The following is a 21,798-nucleotide window of genomic DNA, read 5'->3' on the forward strand; positions in this document are numbered from 1 at the left end:
AGCTCGGTTGGTTGCTTCCTCGGATGCCCTGAGACTGCCTCTTTTTGGTTATAGGGACCTGGACTTGGGGGTGGGAGTCGCCTCGACTTTGATTCTATCCGCCCCTCCTAGTCCTGCCCCTTCTGTTGTGCATCCATTCCTCCACCATTGATTCTGACTTTGAAATGTCTGAGGGTTTCGGAGTTGGAGTAGGGTCTTAGTTGGTGTTGAGACTCGGGTGGCCTCGGGGAAGTCCCCTTCTGGGGTTGTGGCAGAGGCATTTGAGCCGAGTCCTCCAGCTGGAGCTTCTGGGTCTGACTAGTGGGCTTCCTTCGTTCCTGCTTTTTTTTGGAGGCGCTTGCTTTTTCTTTGGAAGTGGGGGGGGGGGGTTTGGAGGACAGCTCGACCCTGGGTCTTCAGGGTGAGGTTCCCGGGGTGGGAAAGGAGTTGACTTGAGCCCTGTTGGATCCTGCCTGGGTTTTTTTTACCCTCGGAGTGGGGCTTAGTGTTACAACGAAATGGGTTCTCTTTCGCTCCCTGCTTGTACGACTTAGATTTGGCATCTACCCCTCCCTGGGTTCGGTTCCTGTATCCCATGGGTTCTTCGGGCCCGTCCTTCCGGAGGTTTTCGGCTTCCCTGCATCCCATCTCATGAGGTGCGAGAAGCCCTCTCAGCTTACCTCCCTTGCGACGCGGATGATGCTTTCGTGATGGATCCGCGTTTCTTCGTGTATGGATCTTCGTGTCCATACTGGGTTCGTTATAAAGTTCTGGAGTTATCCTGGTTGGCAGACTGCCTGCTCTTTTCGTAGGAGGCTTGGCACAAGTTTTGTCGGTCCCGTGTGCGTGAGTGGAGAGAAGCTCAGACGGCATTGCAGGTTTTCCTGATGGGGCTACTTAAAGCATCGTAATGTTTGTTTGTTCGCCCCTGCCCTTCCGCGGGATGTTGGTGTGATGCAACTTCATGTGTAGGTTCCTTCCCTTTCGACTGCCTTGGTTGCGGAGGATTTGCAAACATGTGGCCTGCTGGCTTTGGCCCTGCGTTTCTTCTCTCTCTTCGAGCTGTCCTTGGATTGGCTTGAGTTGGATGTGGAGGGGCTTGGGGCCATCTCTGGGTCTGGTGCGCTGCCCTCTGGGGTGTGGGGGTCGGCTGCATTGTTGAGGCTGTTCACGCTGCACCTGTGGGATGAGATTTCACATTTTTTTGGTTCTCGAGTCGCGTGTCAGCAGGCGGTGCTTGCCTCTTCTTTGGAATTGCTTGGGCCCTGGTTCTTCGGTTGTCTTTCACCTTTTTGTCCGTTGCTGTTTGCAGAGTCTGCGGTGGTGCAGTATCTACAGGCGGCTTTGGTTAGTTACCATCCTATGTTGGACTTGTTGGTTCTCTGAGGGGGGTGGGGGGGGGACTCATGGGGGGCCTTCCCGGAAGGGTCATTTCAGGGCTCGGGATTCTTTCCGTCATGGTAGGCCAACAGTGCCAGATTCAGGGCAGGCGCAGCCTCTTGTTCCTGTCTTTTTCTGGTTGACGCAGGGGATCGCCCTGTGCGCCTCTTTGGTTCTCGTAAGGTACGTCGGCCCTTTCACGATTAGTCCCATTGACGGGGCGATGAAAGGAAGGCTCATTCTCTTTGCTCACGCCTGGTCCCACAATTTGTGGGCCTTTTTTGCGTTGTTTCGTGCCTGTGGTGGCGTTCGGTGGCTGCTCCTTCTGGGGGTTCGGGTCTGGCGGGGCAGGCCTCTTCTCCTGCACTCTGTCGAGTCATCTCGGAGTGGGTTCGCTTGAGTGTGGTCGAAATGACCTCGACCCTCAGATGGGTTTCCCTCCTGTTTCCAGTCCCGAAGTGGGACTGCGCGGTACCTCTGCTTCATTCTGGACTTGTCCCATCTAAACCCGTAGGTTTATTACCCCGCTTATCAGATGGCTACTCTGTCCATGGCCATCTTCTATTGGAGCTGAGTGCTTGGATGGTGTCCCTGGACCTCCGCGACGCGTATTGGCATGTCCCAGTTCATCCGAGGTTCAGGGACTGACTAGGTTTTGTTGTGGGGTGTCAAGGGTATCGCTTTTGTGGCCTTTCATTCAAGCTTGAATCTAGCGACTTGCATTTTCACACGTCTTACTCAGGTCATGGTGACCCATCTGCATCTGTTAGGTTTTCGGGTTCTGGCCTACCTCGACGACTGGCATGGTTTGGGCTCCCAGCCGGTCTGCATGTCTGCTCGCCAGGGATTTGGTTCTTTTCTAGCTCGCCGGGTTCGGGTTCTTGGTGAACTGGCGGAAGTTCCATCTGGTTCCCTCTCAGGTTCGGTCTTGGCTGGGTCTTGTGTGGGACGCTCAGACCACTTCCTTGTCTCTTCCTCTGGCAGCTCTGCTTTGCCTGCGTTCCCGCCTTCGACTGTTCCTAAGGGGCTCCCGGGTCACGCGACGGTTGCTCTAGAGTTTGTGCAGGAGCCTGAACTTTGCCATTATGGTCTACCTGCCGGGTTGGGTTTGGCTTTGTGGGCTGTTCTGGTTCCTTCGGGGACATCCCATCTGTCTCTCTTGCGATCGCTGGGTATGACCCCTGGAGGCCTTACAGTCGGCTGTTTTGTTGCTGGCTTCCTCTTCGGGGTTTTCGGGGTTCAGTGCCTTGGCGCCCACTCCAGCCCTTGCTCGATATGTTCATGGACCCATCGTCTCTCGGCTGGGGTTTTGTGACCAGACCGGCCAGGGGCGGTGGAGTCCATCCTTCTGTCGGGCCCACAGCACAATGCGGGAGTTTGCGGTGTTGTGGTTTTAGCTTCGGAGGGTTTGCGTCACCCGTGGATCGATGATCCAGCTCCATTTGGACTGCTCCCTGGTGGTTCATTGTCTGAACCGAGGTGGGGTTCGATGCAGTCCATGGCTCTCTGGGGCTGGTCGCTTAGGGTGACTCGTCTGCTGAGTTCTCAGGCTTTGGCTTTCCTGGCCGTTCACATTCGGGGGGGGTGTCCAACATCCTGGCGGATGGCCTGTCCCAGTTCATTTCCCTGTCCTCGGATTGGACGGTCGACGTCGACTCATTCAGTTGGCTCTGCCAGACGTTCGGGCGCCAAGAGGTGGACCTCTTCACAATGGCGTGATCGAGGTGTCTTTCCCGACTACTGTGATCGAGTCGCCCTTCCCGACTACTGAGGCCGTCGGGATCGATGCCTTTCAGCAGGACTGGTCGAGGTGGGGGTTCTTGTACCTCTTTCTCCCGGTTCAGCTGTTACTCCAGGTCCTGGCTCGCTTGGAGACTTACCAGGAACGAGTAGTCCTCTTGGCCCCATGGTGGCCAGCTCAGCGGTAGTTTCAGGCGCTGCATGCTCGGTGTCTGGACCTGGAGGTTTTCCCACAGTTCCGCCTCTTTCAGCAGATGTCTGGTCTGTTATGATCTGTCTCGATTTTCTCCTCAAGTCTTCACGTTTGGTCATTTTGACTCTTAGTCTATCACCTTCTGTATTGGTGACCAGGTGGCTTCTTTGATGGTGTCCCGCCTGCGGGCTTCGTCTCATCGGCAGTATGAAATTTCCTGGCGGGCCTTCCGTTTCTTTTTGTCTCTTCGTTGTTGTACTTTGCTTTCTGTTAACCCTCAAACCGCTAGGGGTCCATATGGATTTAACACCCACAGGCACAAAAAAAAAAAATTGCTAAATTCTTTCGTCTTATAAAAGTTTTAATTTTTGTTCCCTGATCACGGAAAAAATAACAAAAAAATCGTAGGTGGCATATTTTAGCCGCAATAGGGTAGGGAAGTCTGGCAAAAAACCAGCGTTGAATGTAATGAAACGCCATTTTCTGGGTGAGCCCCGGAGGCTCCCTGGAGCTTATCGGGCTAATGTATGTTATATTAGACCGGGACATTAGCTAAGGAGTTCAGACCTACCAGGGACCAGCGCCAGAACCTGGCCCCTTCAGAGAGGTTTCAGGGAGCAATGACCCTGGAAAATCCCCTTTGTGGTTGGGGTTTTCCTTATCTGCCATCGACCGGGGTTAGGCACCCAGAAAGGTAGGCATAACAAAACAAACCCCACATGGTAAAAGACTAAAACAAAAAAATGAACAGAGGTAGAAACTCCCTACAATCACAAGGAAACAAGCAAACATCACATTTTACTGCCGCGCCAATCGTCCGCGCAGCCCTCCCCGCCCCGAGAGGGGGAGGGGGGAGCCCCGGACCTACCGCGCCGACTGCCAAGCTTCAGTTCGGAAGCTAAGCTTCAACCAACGCGAAAAAACCGCTGACCGGTGGGATGGAGGGTTGCCAGGGAGCCTCCGGGGCTCACCCAGAAATTGGCGTTTCATTACATTCAACGCTGGTTTTCTGTGGGGAGCCCCTACGGCTCCCTCGAGCTTCATACCCAAAGAGAAGGAAAGGAAAGGGCTAACCTGGGAGGTGGCCGCCACAAACTCTGCAACGCGATGCCGAGACAACAGGTTGCAACCTGCGATCCAAGGCAACAAGAACTGCACAGGAGCAGACGCGCATAAAGATTGGGCGGCCAAGAACCTGTGCGAAGCTCAAATCCCTGCGCCCGAAATGAGCTCTAGACATCACCAACACAGCAGCAAAAACTGCAAACATCTGAACAGCACGGGCGCAAAGACAGACCGCAGGCTGGAAGAATGAAAAACTCTGCAGACGACCTGGGAGACCCGAGCCCTGAAAACAGGGAACGAGGGGAACCGGATCAACCACAGCGCATCCCCAGACACTGTATGTAGGCAATGGCAAAAAAGCACAACCGGACAACACAGGACGCACCCCCGGCCAAACCAATCAAGCATCAATAACCCAAGAACCACTCTGGAAAGCAGCCGTCTCGACCGCCGCCAGGACGGAGAAAGGCTGCACACGTACAAATCTACCACCAGTACCAAAGAGCAGAAACCTGAACCGAAGGGGGTACCACAAACTTAGGAGAAGATAAGAAGGCACCCTGATCAAGGACCAGGATGGCTCAGGGCGACGCATGAGCACGCCGGAGGTGAAACAAAACATGAGAAAGCGTACGAACGTCATACTGTCGCCAAGACGTACCTCCCAGGTGGGACACCGTCAACAAAGCAACCTGAACACCACAGAGATGGTGATACCCGCTTCAAAATACCAGACGCGAAGAGCCGAGGAGAAGGCCGAACCAGTCACGTACAAGACCGATTTGACCTGCCAAAAGAGGCGGAGCCGCGGGAAAATGCCCCAGGTTCGGACACCTATCAAGCAGGGTCTGAAAATAAGGCTGGGCCGGCCACCAAGGAACCATAAGGACTGCTCTCGTGAGAATGGGCTGCAGCTGAGCCAGAACCCAAAGCAACAGCTGGACCAGGAGAAGAGGAACAGGTACCCCCACCTCGACCATTCCTGCCGAAAAGCATCCACCGTGAATGTCTCGCAGGTGGGTAAGGGCGCCACATAAAATGGGCGACGCCTAGACCACGCCGACTCGAAGACGTCCACGACCAGGAGTCCATACATCCAACAGAGCCAACAAAACGAGTCAGCGACAACTGGGCAATCCGCGAACAGAGAAATGAACTGAGACAGCTGTCCGCCAGGACGCAGGACACACCCCGGATATGAACCTCACGGTTAGCCAAACCCCGAGAATCCAGCAAACGAGCCACTACGGAACCAACCCCAAAGGTCAACACCTAAGAGAAACCCTGTGGTTCCGGCAAGAACCACCAGAGAACAGTCCGAACAGAGCTGAATGGTAGAGCATTGAGTGACCCAAACCCTCCGAAGCGCAAACCAGACAGCCACGAATTCCTGAACCGTGTTGTGAGCCCAACGGACGGACAGACTCCACCATCCCCGTCCGACCTGGTGAGCACTGGTCACAAAGCCCCAGCCGAGAGATGACCCGTCCGCGAACACATCGAGCGAAGGCTCGAGGAGGTGCCAAGGCACGGAACCCCGAAAACCCCAAAGAGGAAGCTGGTGATGCAGCACTAACACAAGATCCTCGGAGGAACGAACCCAACGAATGCAAGAGGCGGAAGGGGAGTCACCAAAGGAACGCCGAAGATGCCGAAGCCAAACCTGGCCCTGCGGGCAGACCAGCACGTCGAAGTTCAGACTCCCGCACAACTGCTCAAGCAACCGCTGAGCAACCCGGGACCCCCTCATGTACAGCCGAAGGTGGGACCACAGCCGCAGTAACACTTCTGGAGGGAAAGATAATGAGTGGCCCAATAGCCCTAAACAAGACCCAGGTCTGAACCCGGGACGGAAACAGATGGAATGGCCTCCAGATCACCAGGAAACCAAACCCGGCAATCTGGAAAGAACCACACCCCTGGCAAGCAGACAAGTGGACTGACTAGGAGCCCACACCAGCCAGTTGTCGAGGTAGGCCAGACACCGAATCTCAAGCAGACTCAGACAGGGCACTAAGATCCGGTAAAGATGTACAAAAAAAAAAAAAATACACCAAGTGCCAATTACAAAATAGGGAAGGCAACAAAAGAAGCAAGCCTGAAGCCCCACCACCAACTGTGCCAGTCCCAGAAAACTGGAGAGGAACGTGCCAAGAAGTGACCTAGAGGTCCAGGGCCACCATCCAGGCACCCGGCCCCAACAGAAGCCGGGCAGGAGACAACAGTCCTCCGAGGAGGGCATAGAATCCAGGGCGCAGACTGAAGTAGACCAGAAGAACCGCAGATGCGAAAGACCCATGACTGCAAAGAGCAGACGGGAACCCCAGAAGGATGTGGTGGATCGACCACGTCCAACGGACTCACTAAGATGACATGACGAAGCGCAGGGGAAGAAGCCCACCCCGCCAGCTTTGAACCCCCCAAAGGGGGAGAAGCCGTCCACCGACGCCACCAGAGGCCGGAAGACAACCAAAAGCGCCCACCAACAGCGGGACCATACGAGAGTCAACAGAGCAAGCTGCTCCCCCAGCGTCCCGTCAACAGAGAAGAGAACAGAACCCCTTCCGAAAGAAAAAGTACACACACACATATACACATTATGTACATACAGTATCCACTCGATTTAACGGCCTATATGGGGCTGTACCCTGGTCGTTATTTCCGGAGCTCCGGTATTTCCGAAGTTAAGTGTCGGTAATTTTTCAAGTAACGTTCAGGTAAGATATATTTTATACAGACAGCCACTGGGTTCACCACTCTAGTGCCTTCTACCCTGTGACGTCACAGATTCACAGCACATTGTTTTGATTTGCCATGAGGCTGGAGTATTCATTCCGTGACTTTGTTGGACATATTGGCACAATCAAGGAACATCCGTGCACCATGTTGGCTCCAAATGCACTCGTTGTGTCAATGATGGCTGACTGGTGGGTGGATGGGCAGGCAGGCAGGGATGGAGAGGCTGGGAGGTAGGCAGGAAGGGAGAGGCAAGGAGGAAGGTAGAGCTTGGGAGGAAGGCAGGCAGATGCTGGGTGGTAGGCAGGGAGGGACAGGCAAGGAGGGAGGGAGGCAGGCAGGCAGAGCTTGGGAGGGAGGCAGGGAGGGAGGCAGGCAGGCAGGCAGAGCTTGGGAGGGAGGCAGGGAGGCAGGCAGGCAGGGAGGCAGGCAGGCAGGCAGGGAGGCAGGCAGGCAGGCAGGCAGGCAGGCAGGCAGGCAGGCAGGCAGGCAGGCAGGCAGGCAGGCAGGCAGGCAGGCAGGCAGGAGGCAGGAGGCAGGCAGAGGCTGGGTGGTAGGCATGGAGGGAGCAGCAAGGAGGGAGGGAGGCAGGCAGGCAGAGGCTGGGTGGTTGGTAGGGAGGGAGTGGATGGAGATGGATGGTAGGATGGAGATGGATGGAGGGATGGATTGATGGAGGGAGGGAGAGAGGGATGGCATTATGGTTGTTGAGGTGAAGCAGAGAGAGCGTGTGTATGGGAAGTTTGGGGGGGGGTGGGGGTGTTGTTGGTGGGGGGAAGGGACCAGCTCGCAACCAGATGTTTAGATGGAAGGAAGGAGGGAGGGAGGGAAGGAGGAAGGGATGGAGGGGAGGGAAGGAGGGAGAGATGGAGGGAGAGATGGAGGGAGGGAGGGAGGAAGGGGAAGGATGGAGGGAAGGAGGGAGGGAGGGATGGAGGGAGGGAGCTGGGAAAGGAGGGAGGGAGCTGGGAAGGAGGGAGGGATGGAGGGAGGGAGCTGGGAAGGAGGGAGGGATGGAAGGAAGGAGGGAGGGAGGGAGTGAAGGAGGGAGGAAGGGATGGAGGGATTTGCTGAAATAGAGGGAATACAGAGAACATATATGGCATGCATAGACGCGATAAAGTGCCTAAATTATTGGGATCATCTCAAAGCTCTCCAAATGTACTCACTAGAAAGGAGACGAGAGAGATACCAAATAATATACACATGGAAAATACTGGAAGGCCAGGTCCCTAATCTACACAGTAAAATAACAACGTACTGGCGTGAACGATATGGAAGAAAATGCAGAATAGAACCAGTGAAGAGCAGAGGTGCCATAGGCACAATCAGAGAACACTGTATAAACATCAGAGGTCCGCGGCTGTTCAACGTCCTCCAGCAACTATAAGAGAAATATTGCTGGAACAACCGTGGACATCTTCAAGAGAAAACTAGACTGTTTTCTAAAAGACGTTCCAGACCAACTGGGCTGTGGTGGGTATGTGGGCCTGAGGGCCGCTCCAAGCAACAGCCTGGTGGACCAAACTCTCACAAGTCAAGCCTGGCCTCGGGCCGGGCTTGGGGAGTAGAAGAACTCCCAGAACCCCATCAATCAGGTATCAACCAGGTATCAACCAGAAAGCTAGGCGAAGGAAAACAACTACATGGTTAAAAACGAGACCACAGCCCCAAATTTGCGAAAATAACTTCCCACAATGAAAACAAACAACCAAAATTGTATGAAACTTGCCTCCCTCTAATTTGTTTCACTTTCCCCTCTTCATTGGGAAGAGGAGGAAGCCTGGCTGGATCAGCCGGGCCCCTCTCCGGTCAGTTCTAGAATGGATAAAACACTTTGACGATCTGGGTAAGGGAGGGTATCAGGGAGCCTCCGGGGCTCGCCCAGTGGTCTGTTTTGATTCGCTTATCTTTCTGGGTGTCCTTCCCTAGGTGGTGGCAAAGATGCTAATCCTTAAATGTAAAGTGATCATAGACCATCACCCCCTGTGCCTCTGAGGGGACCAGGTTCTGGCTTGTGGTCCCTGGTATGCAAATAGAACTCTGCAACTTATGACACTAAATAGTATGACACTGATCAGTGTGTGATAGTTTCAGAGAACCAATGGGGTTCCCCACAGGTAAAGGAAAGTTATTAATTAATCAGACTTGTTTAGTAAATTCAAATCGGGTGCAGCACAATATGGAGGGTCTGCTTTATTCAATATTAATTAATATTATATTACATGTAGAATATGATTGAGTTTATTTTTTCATCAAAGTAATGTTTTAATTGCAGGGAAGCTACCCATTAAGCAGCATCCATGTAAGTAAGCTGGAAGATAGTGACCACCACAAGAATGCCTTTGAAATTTCAGGTATGTGAATTTTTTGTGCTTAAACTATAATTCCTTTCTCGGAGGGCTCCATTGGTGGCTCCCTGTTGCTTACTGCCTGGTTAGCTGCATCTATTTTGAATCGCACCAGACTTTTGTGAATCTTTTAAAATCTACCAGACACTAAAGGCCAAAATCTGGTCCCCGTACAGAGGTGCAAAGAGCAAAGAACTTCAAAATGACTCTTAAGAATATAGCCACCAAAATGGTAGGAAAAACCCCCAGTACAAACAACAGCAAAGTAAAGAAGGCATTTCAGGAAATGAGTGACTAGTAGTCAAACCATTCTCCCACTAGTATCAGCTGACCACTGCTAACTGCCAGCTCAGACGAGCCATCCAGTCAGTCTTAAACCTGATTATGGCCTCATGAAAGTCATTGCTGTGCTTTGAATCACCTCTTGGTCTTTGAGTTACAATTTTTTGGCTAAGTGGAGGCCATCCTTTGAACATTGTTCTACAGGGGTTGATTTTGCTTATGTATTGTTCCATTTTTATGTATCTGCTTTACATTCTTCATGTGCATGTGTTGATTTGCCACACTTGTTGTGTTAACTTTGAGTTACTTGAGATGAATGCATTTAGGATTGCATTTCTTAAGTGATTTCTGGTGTTGCCTGTGCCCTAAGAGGGTTACCTTCTCTAGTGGGTTAGGGTGTCCATCCCTGTGAAGCCAGCCACCTGTGGATTGGGCCTTGCCCCGAGTAGTGTATGGGTCTCTTGACACTCTGCAAGGCTCTACGGTTGGGGTTGGCAAAGGTTTCTTCTTTATTTGGGTGCATAGGTGTTCTCATGTGCATTTTTCAGTGTCATGCTTATCCTGTGTGTTTTCTTAGACTGTGCTAGGTCTGAGTTCTTCTCAGTGAGTGGCTACTGTGCCTCGTGTTCCTATTTGATCTTTACCTTCAGGACCAAGTAAGCTTCTTCTGGTCTCTTTTGTAGTATGGGCTGGATCTGTCTCTATAGCTACTCATGCAGGGTGTGAGTTTGCAGGATGCCTCGATCTTGTACCATGCCAATAGTCCATGCCAATATATATCAAGGGATATCTGTATTTATTTAATCATCCTTTTCATATTGTAAGATATGCTAGCCCAGGGATTACTTTCTCGAGTGCCCTTGTGTGATCGAACCATATCTTATTTCATTTTGTTCATTATTTAAGAGCACATGAAGAATCTGCCTTCTTTAGTGTACTGTCACCTTGAATATAGATTGATTTATATGCTTTACTTTTTATTCTAGATCCAAGTTAATTAACTGTAGCAAGTACTGTACATACAAACAGATTTAATATATACTTTTTCATTTTTATCTTGAAACTGTAAAGCTGTTGAATGATTTAGAGATCAGAAAATTAGAAAGAATAAAAGGGCAGTATTTGAGAGTTGAGTACATTCAGATCAGAATGTAGGAGATTTTGTATTGGGCAATAAATAATCATCTTTCACAGTACAGTAGTTTGAATTTATGTACTTTTATTATCTCCTACATTTGCAGGTCCAATGGTAGAACACATTGTAGCTGTCTGTCAAACACGACAAGATCAGCTGCAGTGGGTAGAAGCCTTGAGTCAGCATAGCCGTATGGCCCGATCCTCCAACTTTACCCCTCATAAATCCTCGTTAACCTCTCCCCCTGTACCCCCAGCTCATGTAAGTGTCTCGCCCAGTAACCCTGGTGCCATTGTCTTGCACAGTCTGTCTCAACCTCCCATGTGCATGTCTTGTGGTTTACCTTATTGCCCTGTTGGTGAATGTGCAGGTAGTGTGAAAGTCAGTGGCTTTGATGGTGATGGTCACTGTCATCTGCAATGTGCATCTTGCCAAACACCTTCTGTAAGATCTAGCTCAAGTAGCATGTCATGTCCTGTATGCCCAACCTTGTCAGTACTCTCAAGTGCTACTTTTTATGTGAGCAGGCCCTATGCTATCTTGACAAAATATATAACCAATATGTACAGAAGGAAAATTATTACAAGAAAACTTTTAAGACAATTAGCTGGAGACAGAGAAGATGAAAATGAATTGAATGTGGTACAGTTAAGGAGACACAAAACAGAGTGCGTAATAAAAACAGGAGATGATTCTAGTAATGATTCAGATGTTGAATCTAAGAACACAAAGACAAAAAAGTTAAGCTACTCAGAAGAAAGGTCTGAAACGAGTAATTCTTCCAGTGATGGTGGCTATTGGGTTGGAGAGGAACCTGAGGATGGTATCAGTGCCTTATCACCCATTCCAAAGAAAAAACAATATCCTAATATTTCTTGCACCGCTTCCAGCAATCTTCACAAATGGAGATATCAACAAAGTTTAACAGATAAAAGATTTAATAGTTCCATATATAGTTCTGGAGAATCAGGGGTTTCCACAGATGGTAGTAATCCATATGGTTATGTCAGATATTATAATCCAGAAAATTCCAGTGTTCCCTCTTTGAAAATGGAAAGCTTGCATTATGAAAGAAGTACGAAGCGTTATACCTACACCAAACCATATGGTGTTGAGAGAGAGAACTTCATCAATGATAACAGAGAACAGAAAAGCTCTTCTTGTGATGAATTTTTCTATTATATTCCAAAAAATAAGTGGCCTACTGTATCCTCCATACCAGTTGATGGAAGTCATAGTGGTCCAAACATCAGTGTGGCACAAATTTCTGTAGGTCCTCAAAATAAAGAAATTGATGTAACAAAAGGCTTTACAAAACAGGACTCAATGGTGATGAGACCAACATACAAATTCTTTAAAGAAAAACCTGGTAGAGTTAGACGTGACTCAGAATGTTATGCCATGGACACAAACACAAACCCTGTTATGTGTTCCGAATTTTCCAGTTCCAGATCTTTGCCTACCATAAATTCAAACCTTGTATTACAAGACAAGTTTAATGATTCTCAACATAAGACTATCCATTCATCAACTCTGAACATTCCAGCTGCTCCGATAATTCTTCCAAGTCTCCTACCATCTGACTCTGATAATGAATTAACAGAAAGTTCACCAAATATATGTGACAGGACAATTTATGAGGCTTCAACTTCATCAGATGATGCGATGGGTCTTGAGGGTGTGTTGGTAGACTCAAGACATCAGAAGAAAGTATTTCCTTTTACAACAAAACCAAATGTTGCTTATTATGTCTCTTCGTGTAGTGGTGATGAGACTGGAGAAGACAAAATTGATTATTATGAAAGTCATAGAAAGCAAGTACCTATGATGTTGCCTTTGTCCCGAAGTGAGCCCAACTTATGGCGAAGAATTCCTACAACTAGACATCATACAGAGATACCAAAATTTTCAAGCCATTATGTGCAGCTGGTCCATAGTGTAGAAAATCCTACCAAAGTATGTAATTGTGAATCACATAGTCACAGGTCCTCTGACTCAGGTCTTGCAGATGTCATTCATCATCTTGAGTGTTGTCCACTGAGAAGTGAAACCCCAGGATTGGGGCGTGGCTCAAGCATATCACATTGTTCACATTCTTCACAATTTTCTACTGTTAAAACTTCTCAAGGCACATCATCATGCCAGGTTCGTCCATTTACTCCAGACTGTAGTTCAGATACTGACATTCTTTTCTTAACACCCACAACAACACCTTATACCTCTACCTCTGTATCATATGCAGGAAGATTCACTTTCCTCTCTGATAGACTCAGTCACATTGCATCATTCAACATCTGCAAATGAGCTAAGCTGCACTAGTTGCTTAGAGCCAACCAGAGAAGAATCGGTCTTTCGTTCTGGCTTGTATGCCCACTGGTGGATGAAAGCAAGCGTTTGTCCTAAGACACTAGCACTGGACAAATCTAAAAAAGATTACTTAAGATTCAGAGTTGACAAAAAACCAGAAGTTCCTCCTAAACCTAAGTTCCTGAAGCCATCATATCACATACGAAGAGGTGGAACTAAGGGATCTATTACTAAACCCACAGCAAGATCAGCTTCCACTCAAACCAATTTTACCCAGGCAGATCAGTCAGTGAAGTTGCAGGTTATTCCTCAGGTTTCTTCATGTTTAAAACACAATTCTCTTAGTAGTACTAGATCTGGCCAGTCTGAGGGTGATCAGTCAGTGAGACCCAAACTTAGAAAGTCTTCGACTCATCTTAGTCCTCAGACTTCTGTCACCATGTCACGAGATCGTAGTTTTGAATCTCAGGCATCACAGATATCTCAAGTGACTGTGATACCAAGGCCTTCTAGTGCAAGAGAAGACATAAGCACAGAATCTCAGGGAGATCAATTAACATTACCAGTCAAAGCAAACTTAAGTACTTTGAAAATACAGTCAAAGCTTTCACAAGAGTCAAGTGGAACCAGTGGAAACTCGTGCACTGAACTTTCAAGTCTCCATAGTTTTAGTGAGTCATGTGAAAGAGATGGCAATCCTCCGCATCTGCGGGATTCTTCGGAAGGGCTTGATGTTGATTTCCATCGTAGAGCATCATCTCATTCTCTGCATGTTGATGTTGCTCCTACAGATGCATTCAAGTCTACTTTATATTGGCAACTACAACCTTTTCCATGTATTAGCTCTCAGAAGTCTAACTCAGGAATCTTGAAGACCAGTAATGAATCATCTGCACTGGGAATTTCTGGCTCTGCAGATGAAGAGCACCATAAGCCTGTCCTTCCTCCCAAGCCTCCACATCTACAATCCTGGCCCATCAAGCGATCCAAGAGTCTCCCAAGACTGCCTTTGTCTTCCATCTCCATCCACAACCAAAGCAAGGTATCTTTGATGAGGCTATCTGCAGGTCTTTGTCTGATACAGTCTCATTTATTAGATTTTATTATGATATCCAATTAATTTTTCATATATATTAGATTGTAAATGAGACCTGATATCCTTTGTAGTTAATTTACTTCACCAATATTTGAATACTGTACGTCTGTTATTGTATTTATTCAGCACATATGATCCCAGAAAGCACATTACAGTACATGTACAATTGGTACTCTAGATTTAGCTGTTCTGCAGTAATATACCGTATGAAGAGTAAAATTTCTAAAGCTTGTGTAATACTGTATATTGGTAAAGATTTTTTTATATTCTAGTCAAATAATAGTTAATAATTCCTCTTCCTTACCTCAGGACTTCGCCAGTTAGGTGTACCCTTGGCTGCTCTTGTATTTATCCTGCTTGAGGTGCAGTCACTATCACTTGTTTTGGAGGTAAACACGTTCCCAGGCCACTGATCAGGACTTGACGAGTGCCAGTCTAACTTACAGTGTTGTAACAAGAGTTCATACAGTAAAGACAAAAAAAATACTCAGTTTTCTATTAGAAATATTAAGTATACAATCAGTGGAATAATTTGTTACAATAATCTATGACTACATTATTTTTTGCAAATTACTATACCATAATTATTTAAATATTGAATGAAAAATTTGAAATCCTTTGCTGTTGTAGCTCTTGTAATGTTTCAAATTTGTCAAGTATGATAGTGTTTTAAAAATTAAATATTAAAAAAATTAATTACATTTTAAGCTGGATAATACTAGTAAAAATAGCTTTACAAAATTATTAAAATATGTACCTATCTTTGTGCTTATTGTATTTGTTATTTGATATAAGATTGACAAGTCAGAGAAAGTGAACTGACCTCAAGGTTGTGTGCTATATTGTTGTTGGTATAGCATACAAAAATCATATTTTCCTGTCAGAGAGGATAAGTTCAATACTAGTAGTGGAACTGACTTCCCAGGAATTGGTTAACTTGACCTAGACCATATAGCGTGAGGTTGTCTGAATCATATATCATTTATCAATAAAGTGATTAATTCAGTTGACTAGCATCCTGATAAATGTAAAGAATTAATATTTGTATTATCCAATTCTTGGAGAACAGAAGTTTTGTTATCTTGAGTAAAATGTGTGGAAAATTAATTGTGTGTTTTTTAGTCTTGGGTGAGGTCACTTGTGTTCCTGGGCATACCTGCAGATACTGACTAGATACCTTGCTTCCTAAATATTTATACTTTATATCCCATTTTTGTTGTACTGGCTTTGCATGTCTATACATGTGAGGTGATTTTTTATTATTGTAACTTTATTACTCCTTTGTTTTTGCAATATTCTGTTACTGTTGTTTTATCAGTATTAATATTGTCCAGTTTGTAAAGATGCAGCTTCACCTTTTTTAAATGCAAACTGATATGTGAGTATGTAAATTGACATTTAGCACTTAATGAAAGTTATATAAAATGTTAAAAAATCATGAGATTCTTGTATCATTGTTGATAATATAATTAATATGAAGGCAAATTTAGAAAACTTTTATTTCCAGTATGATAAGTAATAGTACTATAAATGGAATAGTATATAATATATTAATGAAAAAAGTATTAATGATGACATATTTAACAGAGCTCGTCGTTAATGCCACGGCAGTCCAGCATCACCAGTGTAACCAGTAACGTAGATTCACCAGCAAGGCTTCGTCGATCGGCTGGAGGCAAGGTCAGTTGATAGTGGAATTTGTAGTAGATCAACATCAATTAACTATATATAACTTCAGTTTGGTGAACTTCCACTCATTCCAAGCAGGTAGCAATGACAGAAATCTCTAGGTAGCTCTGACTAAATATGCCCTTCCATTCTTTCTGTGGGGAGCCCCTATGGCTTCCCAGAGCATGCTGGGCTAATATGTATGTATTAGACTGTGGCATAAGTCAATTGGAGTTCTGCCTACCGGGAACCACGAGCTAGAACCTGGCCCCCTTAGAGATGCTCGAGGAGCAATGGCCTATGGAAACCCCAATGTATTTGGAAGCATTCCATGTCTGCCATGGACCAAGGTTTGGCACCCAGAAAGGTAGGCATAACAAAACAAACCCCCACATGATAAAAATTGCTACCTAAAGTTGAACAGAGAAACAGAACTCCCCAAACTAAAACAAGCAAACGTCACACCCGCCACTCGTCCATGCAGCCCCATCCCCAACGGGAAGAGAAAGGGAGGGACCCGGACCCCTGCGCTGGCCGCTCTACCATTCAGTTCCTCGGCTGGATGTGGACTGGGGTGGTCGTCGACTTGGGCCTCTGACTCTTTGCAGTTCTGTGCCTTGTGGTGTATGGTGTACAAGCCAAGAGTACTGCATGTGCCGATGAAGTACTGGAGCTGCATGCGCCCAAGTACTGATGGGGCGCATGCAGCATCACATCTTGTAATCACATCGTATCTCAATACTCTGTCTCGACACTAAACATAATCACTTACTAACGCTGTCGCCCACTTTGGACACCGCTCGCAGTCCACTTTTCTGGGGAGAGCCCCTTCAGCTCCCCGGAGCTATCCAGGCTGAATGGATATGTATAACTTTCTGGCATCAGTCAATGCATGGCGTTCTTGCCAACCGGGGACCACGAGCCAGAACCTGGCCCCCTCTAGAGAGGCACGAAGAGCAATGGCCTATAGAGACCGCCCGTATAATTGGGAGCATTCTATGTCTGCCATTGACCGGGATAGGCACCCAGAAAGGTAGTTGCCCCCCCAAAAAACCCTATTCTGGTAAACTATTGCGACCGAAGACCGAACAGGTGGACAGAACTTCCCAAGCGAAAATTAGATAATCATCATGTCGCCGCGCCGCCGTCTGCGCACCCCCCCCCCCCTTCCCCGGGAGGGGGAAGGGGGGAGCCCCAGACCCCACTGTCGGTGACCCAACCATTAGTTCTCAGGCTGATGGGATCTGGTGCGGTAGTGCCTCTGGCTCCTGTTTGTAGTTGCAGTTCAGTGACTTGTGGTGTGAGCTGTCCCTTCCGGTGGTGTGTGGGCCAGGAGTATTATTCCACGGTGCTCGGGCTGCATGCGCCTAGAGTTCTCTTCCCTAGATGCCCTGTAAGTACTGCCCTTGGGGGCTTAGGGCCACCTTCCCTAGGTCGCCTTGGGGTCTACCTCTGCTGTGCCGGGTACTGCTCGGTACTTGGCACAGGTACTTCTCTGCTTTCTTTGTGTGGTGTGCGGTGGCCAGGAGTACCTTATCAGTGCCTGGGCTGCATGCGCTTAGGGCTTCCTTCCCTAGGCGCCCTGTGAGTACTGCCCCTGCATGTCAGGGTTATCTTCCCTGGGGCGTTCGGGAACCGCTCCCGTAGGGGTTCTTGCTGCTCGGCATTTTCCTCGCCCTTGGGGCCAGCTGGGGCTTGGGGGCCCTTGTTTGGCCTTGGGTAGGGAGTGGTGTTGTGCTGGATAGGGCATCAAGGTGTTGTGCGGCCTGCCACCTAAGTGGCGACCGGTTCCTGTTGCCTCTGGAGACGGTGTACTTTTGCGGGGTTTTTCTTTTGTTTTCTTTTTGTTTGCCCTGGTGGAGGTTCTGCCTCGTGGGTCTATAGTTCCCCTGATATTGTTTTGGTGGCCCTCTGCTAGGCCCCCGTGCTTGTACACATCCCAGGGGGTTTTAAGTGTTATCATCTACCCTTGTTTGTTTGGGTTTCTTAACCAATTAGCAACACCTTGCATGGACTTCCTGTAGATGTTACCCTATTGGTCCTGGAAACCCCTGTTGGGGCTCGGTGGACCCATGGATGCATCTCCCAAGTTCAAGCCTGCCTTGTGCAGGTTTGAAGGTTGCAGTAGTGCCCTTGTCTCAGGGTGACAGTCACCTGTTTTGCCTCCGTCATGCTGCCTGTTGGGTCAACGACACCTTTGACCCGGAATCTTGCGAATCGTGTTCTCTGCTTATGCTCCAGTTTTACTCTGAGGATGTTCCTGTTAGGGTATAGGCAGCATCAGCGTTGCATGTTAGGTTTAGGTTACTGCAAAGTGCTAGGTTGGTTTCCCACTCGGATGCCCCGAGGCTGCCCCGCTTTGGTTTTAGGGTCCCTGACCAGGGGGCGTTAGTCGCTTTGGCTTTGGCTTCTGCCGTGCCCCCTGGTCCTTCCCTGTGGTTCTTCCTGCACCTCCCCCCCTGTGTCCGGCTCTAAAACGTCTGAGGGTTTCAGCCTCGGCACAGGTTTTAGTTGGTAATGAGACTCGAGCTGCCTTGGGGGCTGCCCCATCCGGATTGGGAACGGAGGCATTTGAGCCGGTTTCGGGCAGGTCCCTGGAATACGATCCCGCCGCGAAGAATCGTTTTTTCATCCAAGTACACATTTTACTGTTGTGTTAAACAGAGGCTACAGTTAAGGAATTGCGCCCAGTAAATCCTCCTCGGCCAGGATACGAACCCATGACATAGCGCTCGATTCTCTGAAGCGGTCGTTCTTGGCAGTTTTGGAGGGGTTGTGCCAGGGTTCCGGGTTCCGCTGGTCGAGGTGGGCCATTGGTGCCAGTTTCTGAGCCGTTATTTCCTTCGGGGCCAGCGTCGTCTGGTCGGTGTGGTGATCGCCCTGTTCGACGTTTGGGTTCTTGTAAGGGGCGTCGGCCCTTTCGCGGTTCGCCCCGTTGACGGGGCGATGGGGGGAAGGCTCGCTCTGTTTGCTCACTCTTGGTCCCACGATTTGTGGGCCTTTTCGGTCGTGTCATCCGGCCTGCGGTGGCGTTGGGCGACTCGTCCTTCTTTGGGGGGTTTGGGGCTAACAGGGCAGGTTTCTTCTCCTGCGCTTCGTTAAGTCGTCTTGGAGTGGGTGCGCTTGGGTGTGGTCGAAACGACTACGTCCCTTAGGTGGGTTTCTCGTCTGTTTCCAGTACTGAAACGGGACTGTGCGGATCCGAGGTTCATTCTGGACTTGTCCCGTCTGAACCCCTGGATTTCTTGCCCCCTCCTTTCGGATGACTACTCTGTCTCAGGTCCGGCTTCTGTTGGAGCCGGGTACCTGGATGGTGCCCTGGACCTCAAGGACGCCTATTGGCACATTCCTATTCATCCGGGGTTCAGGGACTGGTTAGGTTTCGTGGTGGGGCGTCACGCTTACCGTTTTTTATGCCTACCTTTTGGCTTGAATCTGGCACCTCGCGTTTTCACACGTCTAACCCTGGTTGTGGTGACCCGTCTGCATCTTCTAGGGATTCGGGTTTTGGCCTACCTCGATGACTGGCTGGTGTGGGCTCCCAGTCGGTCAGCTTGTCTGCTCACCAGGGATATGGTTCTTTCCCAGCTCGCCAGGTTCGGATTCCTGGTGAACTGGAGGAAGTCCCGTCTGGTTCCGTCCCAGGTTCGGACCTAGCTGGGTCTTCTTTGGGATTCTCGGACCGCTTCCTTGTCTCTTCCTGCGGAGGCGTTGTTGTGGCTGCAGGACCGCCGTCGGCTGTTTCCGAGGGGGTCCCGGGTCACTCGGCGGCTGCTCGAGCTATTGTGTGGGAGTCTGAACTTCGCCATGCTAGTCTACCCGCCTGGTCAGGTTTGGCTTTGGCGTCTGTTTTGGTTCCTTCGGGGACGTCCCTTCCGCCTCTCTCGTGATCGCTGGGTTCGTCCTCCGGGGGCCTTGTGTCGGTTGCTGCGTCACCAGCTTCCTCTTCGGGGTTTTCGGGGTTCGATGCCTTGGTGCCTTCCCGAGCCCTCGCTCGATGTGTTCACGGACACGTCGTCTCTCGGCTGGGGCTTTGTGACCAGTGCTCACCAGGCAGGCCAGGGATGATGGGGTCCGTCCTTCTGTCAGGCTCACAGCACGGTTCGGGAGTTCCCGGCAGTCTGGTTTGCGCTTCGGAGAGTTCAGGTCGCTCGGGGATCGACCATTCGCCTCCATTCGGACTGTTCTCCAGTGGTTCATTGCCTGAACCGCGGGGGTTCTCTTCGGTCCTTGGCTCTTTGGGGTTGCTCTCTTCGAGTGGTTCGTCTGCTGGATTCTTGGGGTTTGGCTCTCTGTGCGGTTCATGTCCGGGGAGTGTCCAACGTTCTGGTGGACAGTCTGTTGCGCTTCCATCCCCTGTCCATGGAGTGGACGGTCGACGACGACTCGTTTCATTGGATCTGCCAGACGTACGGTCTCCCAGATGTGGACCTCTTCGCGTCGGCGTGGTCTTGGCGTCTCCCAATCTATGTGACGCCCTTCCCCGACTGCAAGGCGTTCGCGGTGAATGCCTTTCGGCAGGACTGGTCGAGGTGGGGTTACCTGTACCTCTTCCCCCCGGTCCAGCTGTTGCTTCGGGTTTTGGTTCGGTTGGAGACACTCCCAGGGAGAGTAGTCCTTGTGGCCCCTTGGTGGCCGGCCCAGCCTTGGTTTCCGATGCTATTGGCTCGGTGCCCGAACCCGGGATGTTTCCCGCGTCTCCGCCTCTTTCAGGTCGGCCCGGTCCGGTACAGGGCTGGTTCGAACTTCTCCTCTGCTCTTCGCGTCTGGTCTTTTTTACGCGGGTGTATCACCATTTCTATGGTGATCAGGTGGCTTCGTTGATGGTGTCCCACCTGAGAGCTTCGTCTCGGCGACAGTATGAAGCTTCCTGGCGTTCTTTTCGCCATTTTCTGGCTCTTCGTAGGTTGTCTTTTCTTTCGGATCGGGTTGTCTTGTCCTTTCTTTCTTGGCTTTTTCAGGACCGTCATTTGATGCCTAATACTGTCGCCTCGTATCGTGTGGCCCTCTCAAGCTAGCGTTTGGGGTGGACGTCACATCTGCCCCGTTTTGTAAGCTTTCCCGTGCTATGTTTCACCTCCGGCCTGCTCATGCGCCTCCTGAGCCATCCTGGTCCTTGGACAGGATGCTCTCCTCAGTTTGTGGTGGCCCCTTCGGTTCCGGATTGTTTTTCCAAAGCTTTCTTTTTGTTGGCATTGGCCTCTGGGGGCCGGGTATGGGAGCTTCATGCTCTCCTCCGGCGCAGGGGTTTCTGCTCTTTTGGTCCTGGGGGTAGGTTTGTCCGTTTGCAGCCTTCTCCATCTTTTCTGGTGAAGAACGAGACAGCTGCTTTCCGGAGGGGTCCGTGGGTCATTGCTGCTTGGTTGGTTCGCTGGGGGTGCATTATGTGTTGTGTCCGGTTGCAGCACTTTGCCGTTACCTGTGCTCTTCAGCTGGGGTGGCTGGGGATCCGCTTTGGGTTGATCCGGTTTCCCTCATTCCCTGTTCCAGGGCTCGGGTCTCCCAGGTTGTCCGCAGGGTTATTAAGTCTAGCCAGCCTGCGGTCTATCCTCGCGCCCGTGACGTTCGGAAGTTTGCAGCTTTGGTTGCCATGTTTGGTAACATGTCTTGGGCTCATATTCGGGCGTGTGGATTTTGGAAGTCGAACAGGGTCCTGGCTGCCCGTTCTTTGGTGAACGTCCCTGCTCCTCGGCGTTCTTGTGTTGCTTTTGGTCGCAGGTTGCAGCCAGTTGTCTCGACTTCTCGTTGAGGAGTTTGTGGCCGCCGCCTCCCGGGTAAGTCCCTATTTCCTTCTCTTTGGGTATGTAGCTCCAGGGAGCTGTAGGGGCTCCCCACAGAAAACCAGTGTTGAATGTAATGAAACACC

General features: G+C 49.7%; 2 protein-coding genes across 5 annotated transcripts in view; both read left to right on the top strand.

The window, feature by feature from the left end:
* RtGEF (Rho-type guanine nucleotide exchange factor) overlaps window positions 1-21,798 on the top strand; it is a 117,219-nt gene that overhangs the window by 46,366 nt on the left and 49,055 nt on the right. For all 4 annotated transcript variants that reach the window (XM_045763026.2, XM_045762873.2, XM_045763096.2 and 1 more), the window contains exons 8-10: window positions 9,372-9,450; window positions 10,968-11,122; window positions 15,852-15,944. In XM_045763026.2, the coding sequence (XP_045618982.2) occupies window positions 9,372-9,450; window positions 10,968-11,122; window positions 15,852-15,944 (327 nt within the window). The remainder of the gene's footprint in view (window positions 1-9,371; window positions 9,451-10,967; window positions 11,123-15,851; window positions 15,945-21,798) is intronic.
* On the top strand, window positions 11,129-15,371 carry LOC123770290 (uncharacterized). Its single transcript, XM_045762039.2, is given in 3 exon segments — window positions 11,129-13,102; window positions 13,104-14,210; window positions 14,574-15,371. Coding segments are annotated over 3 exon segments (3,042 nt in total). The 5' UTR covers window positions 11,129-11,182; the 3' UTR covers window positions 14,589-15,371.

This window comes from Procambarus clarkii, chromosome 1 (genome assembly GCF_040958095.1).
Source record: "Procambarus clarkii isolate CNS0578487 chromosome 1, FALCON_Pclarkii_2.0, whole genome shotgun sequence".
Taxonomy (NCBI): domain Eukaryota; kingdom Metazoa; phylum Arthropoda; class Malacostraca; order Decapoda; family Cambaridae; genus Procambarus; species Procambarus clarkii.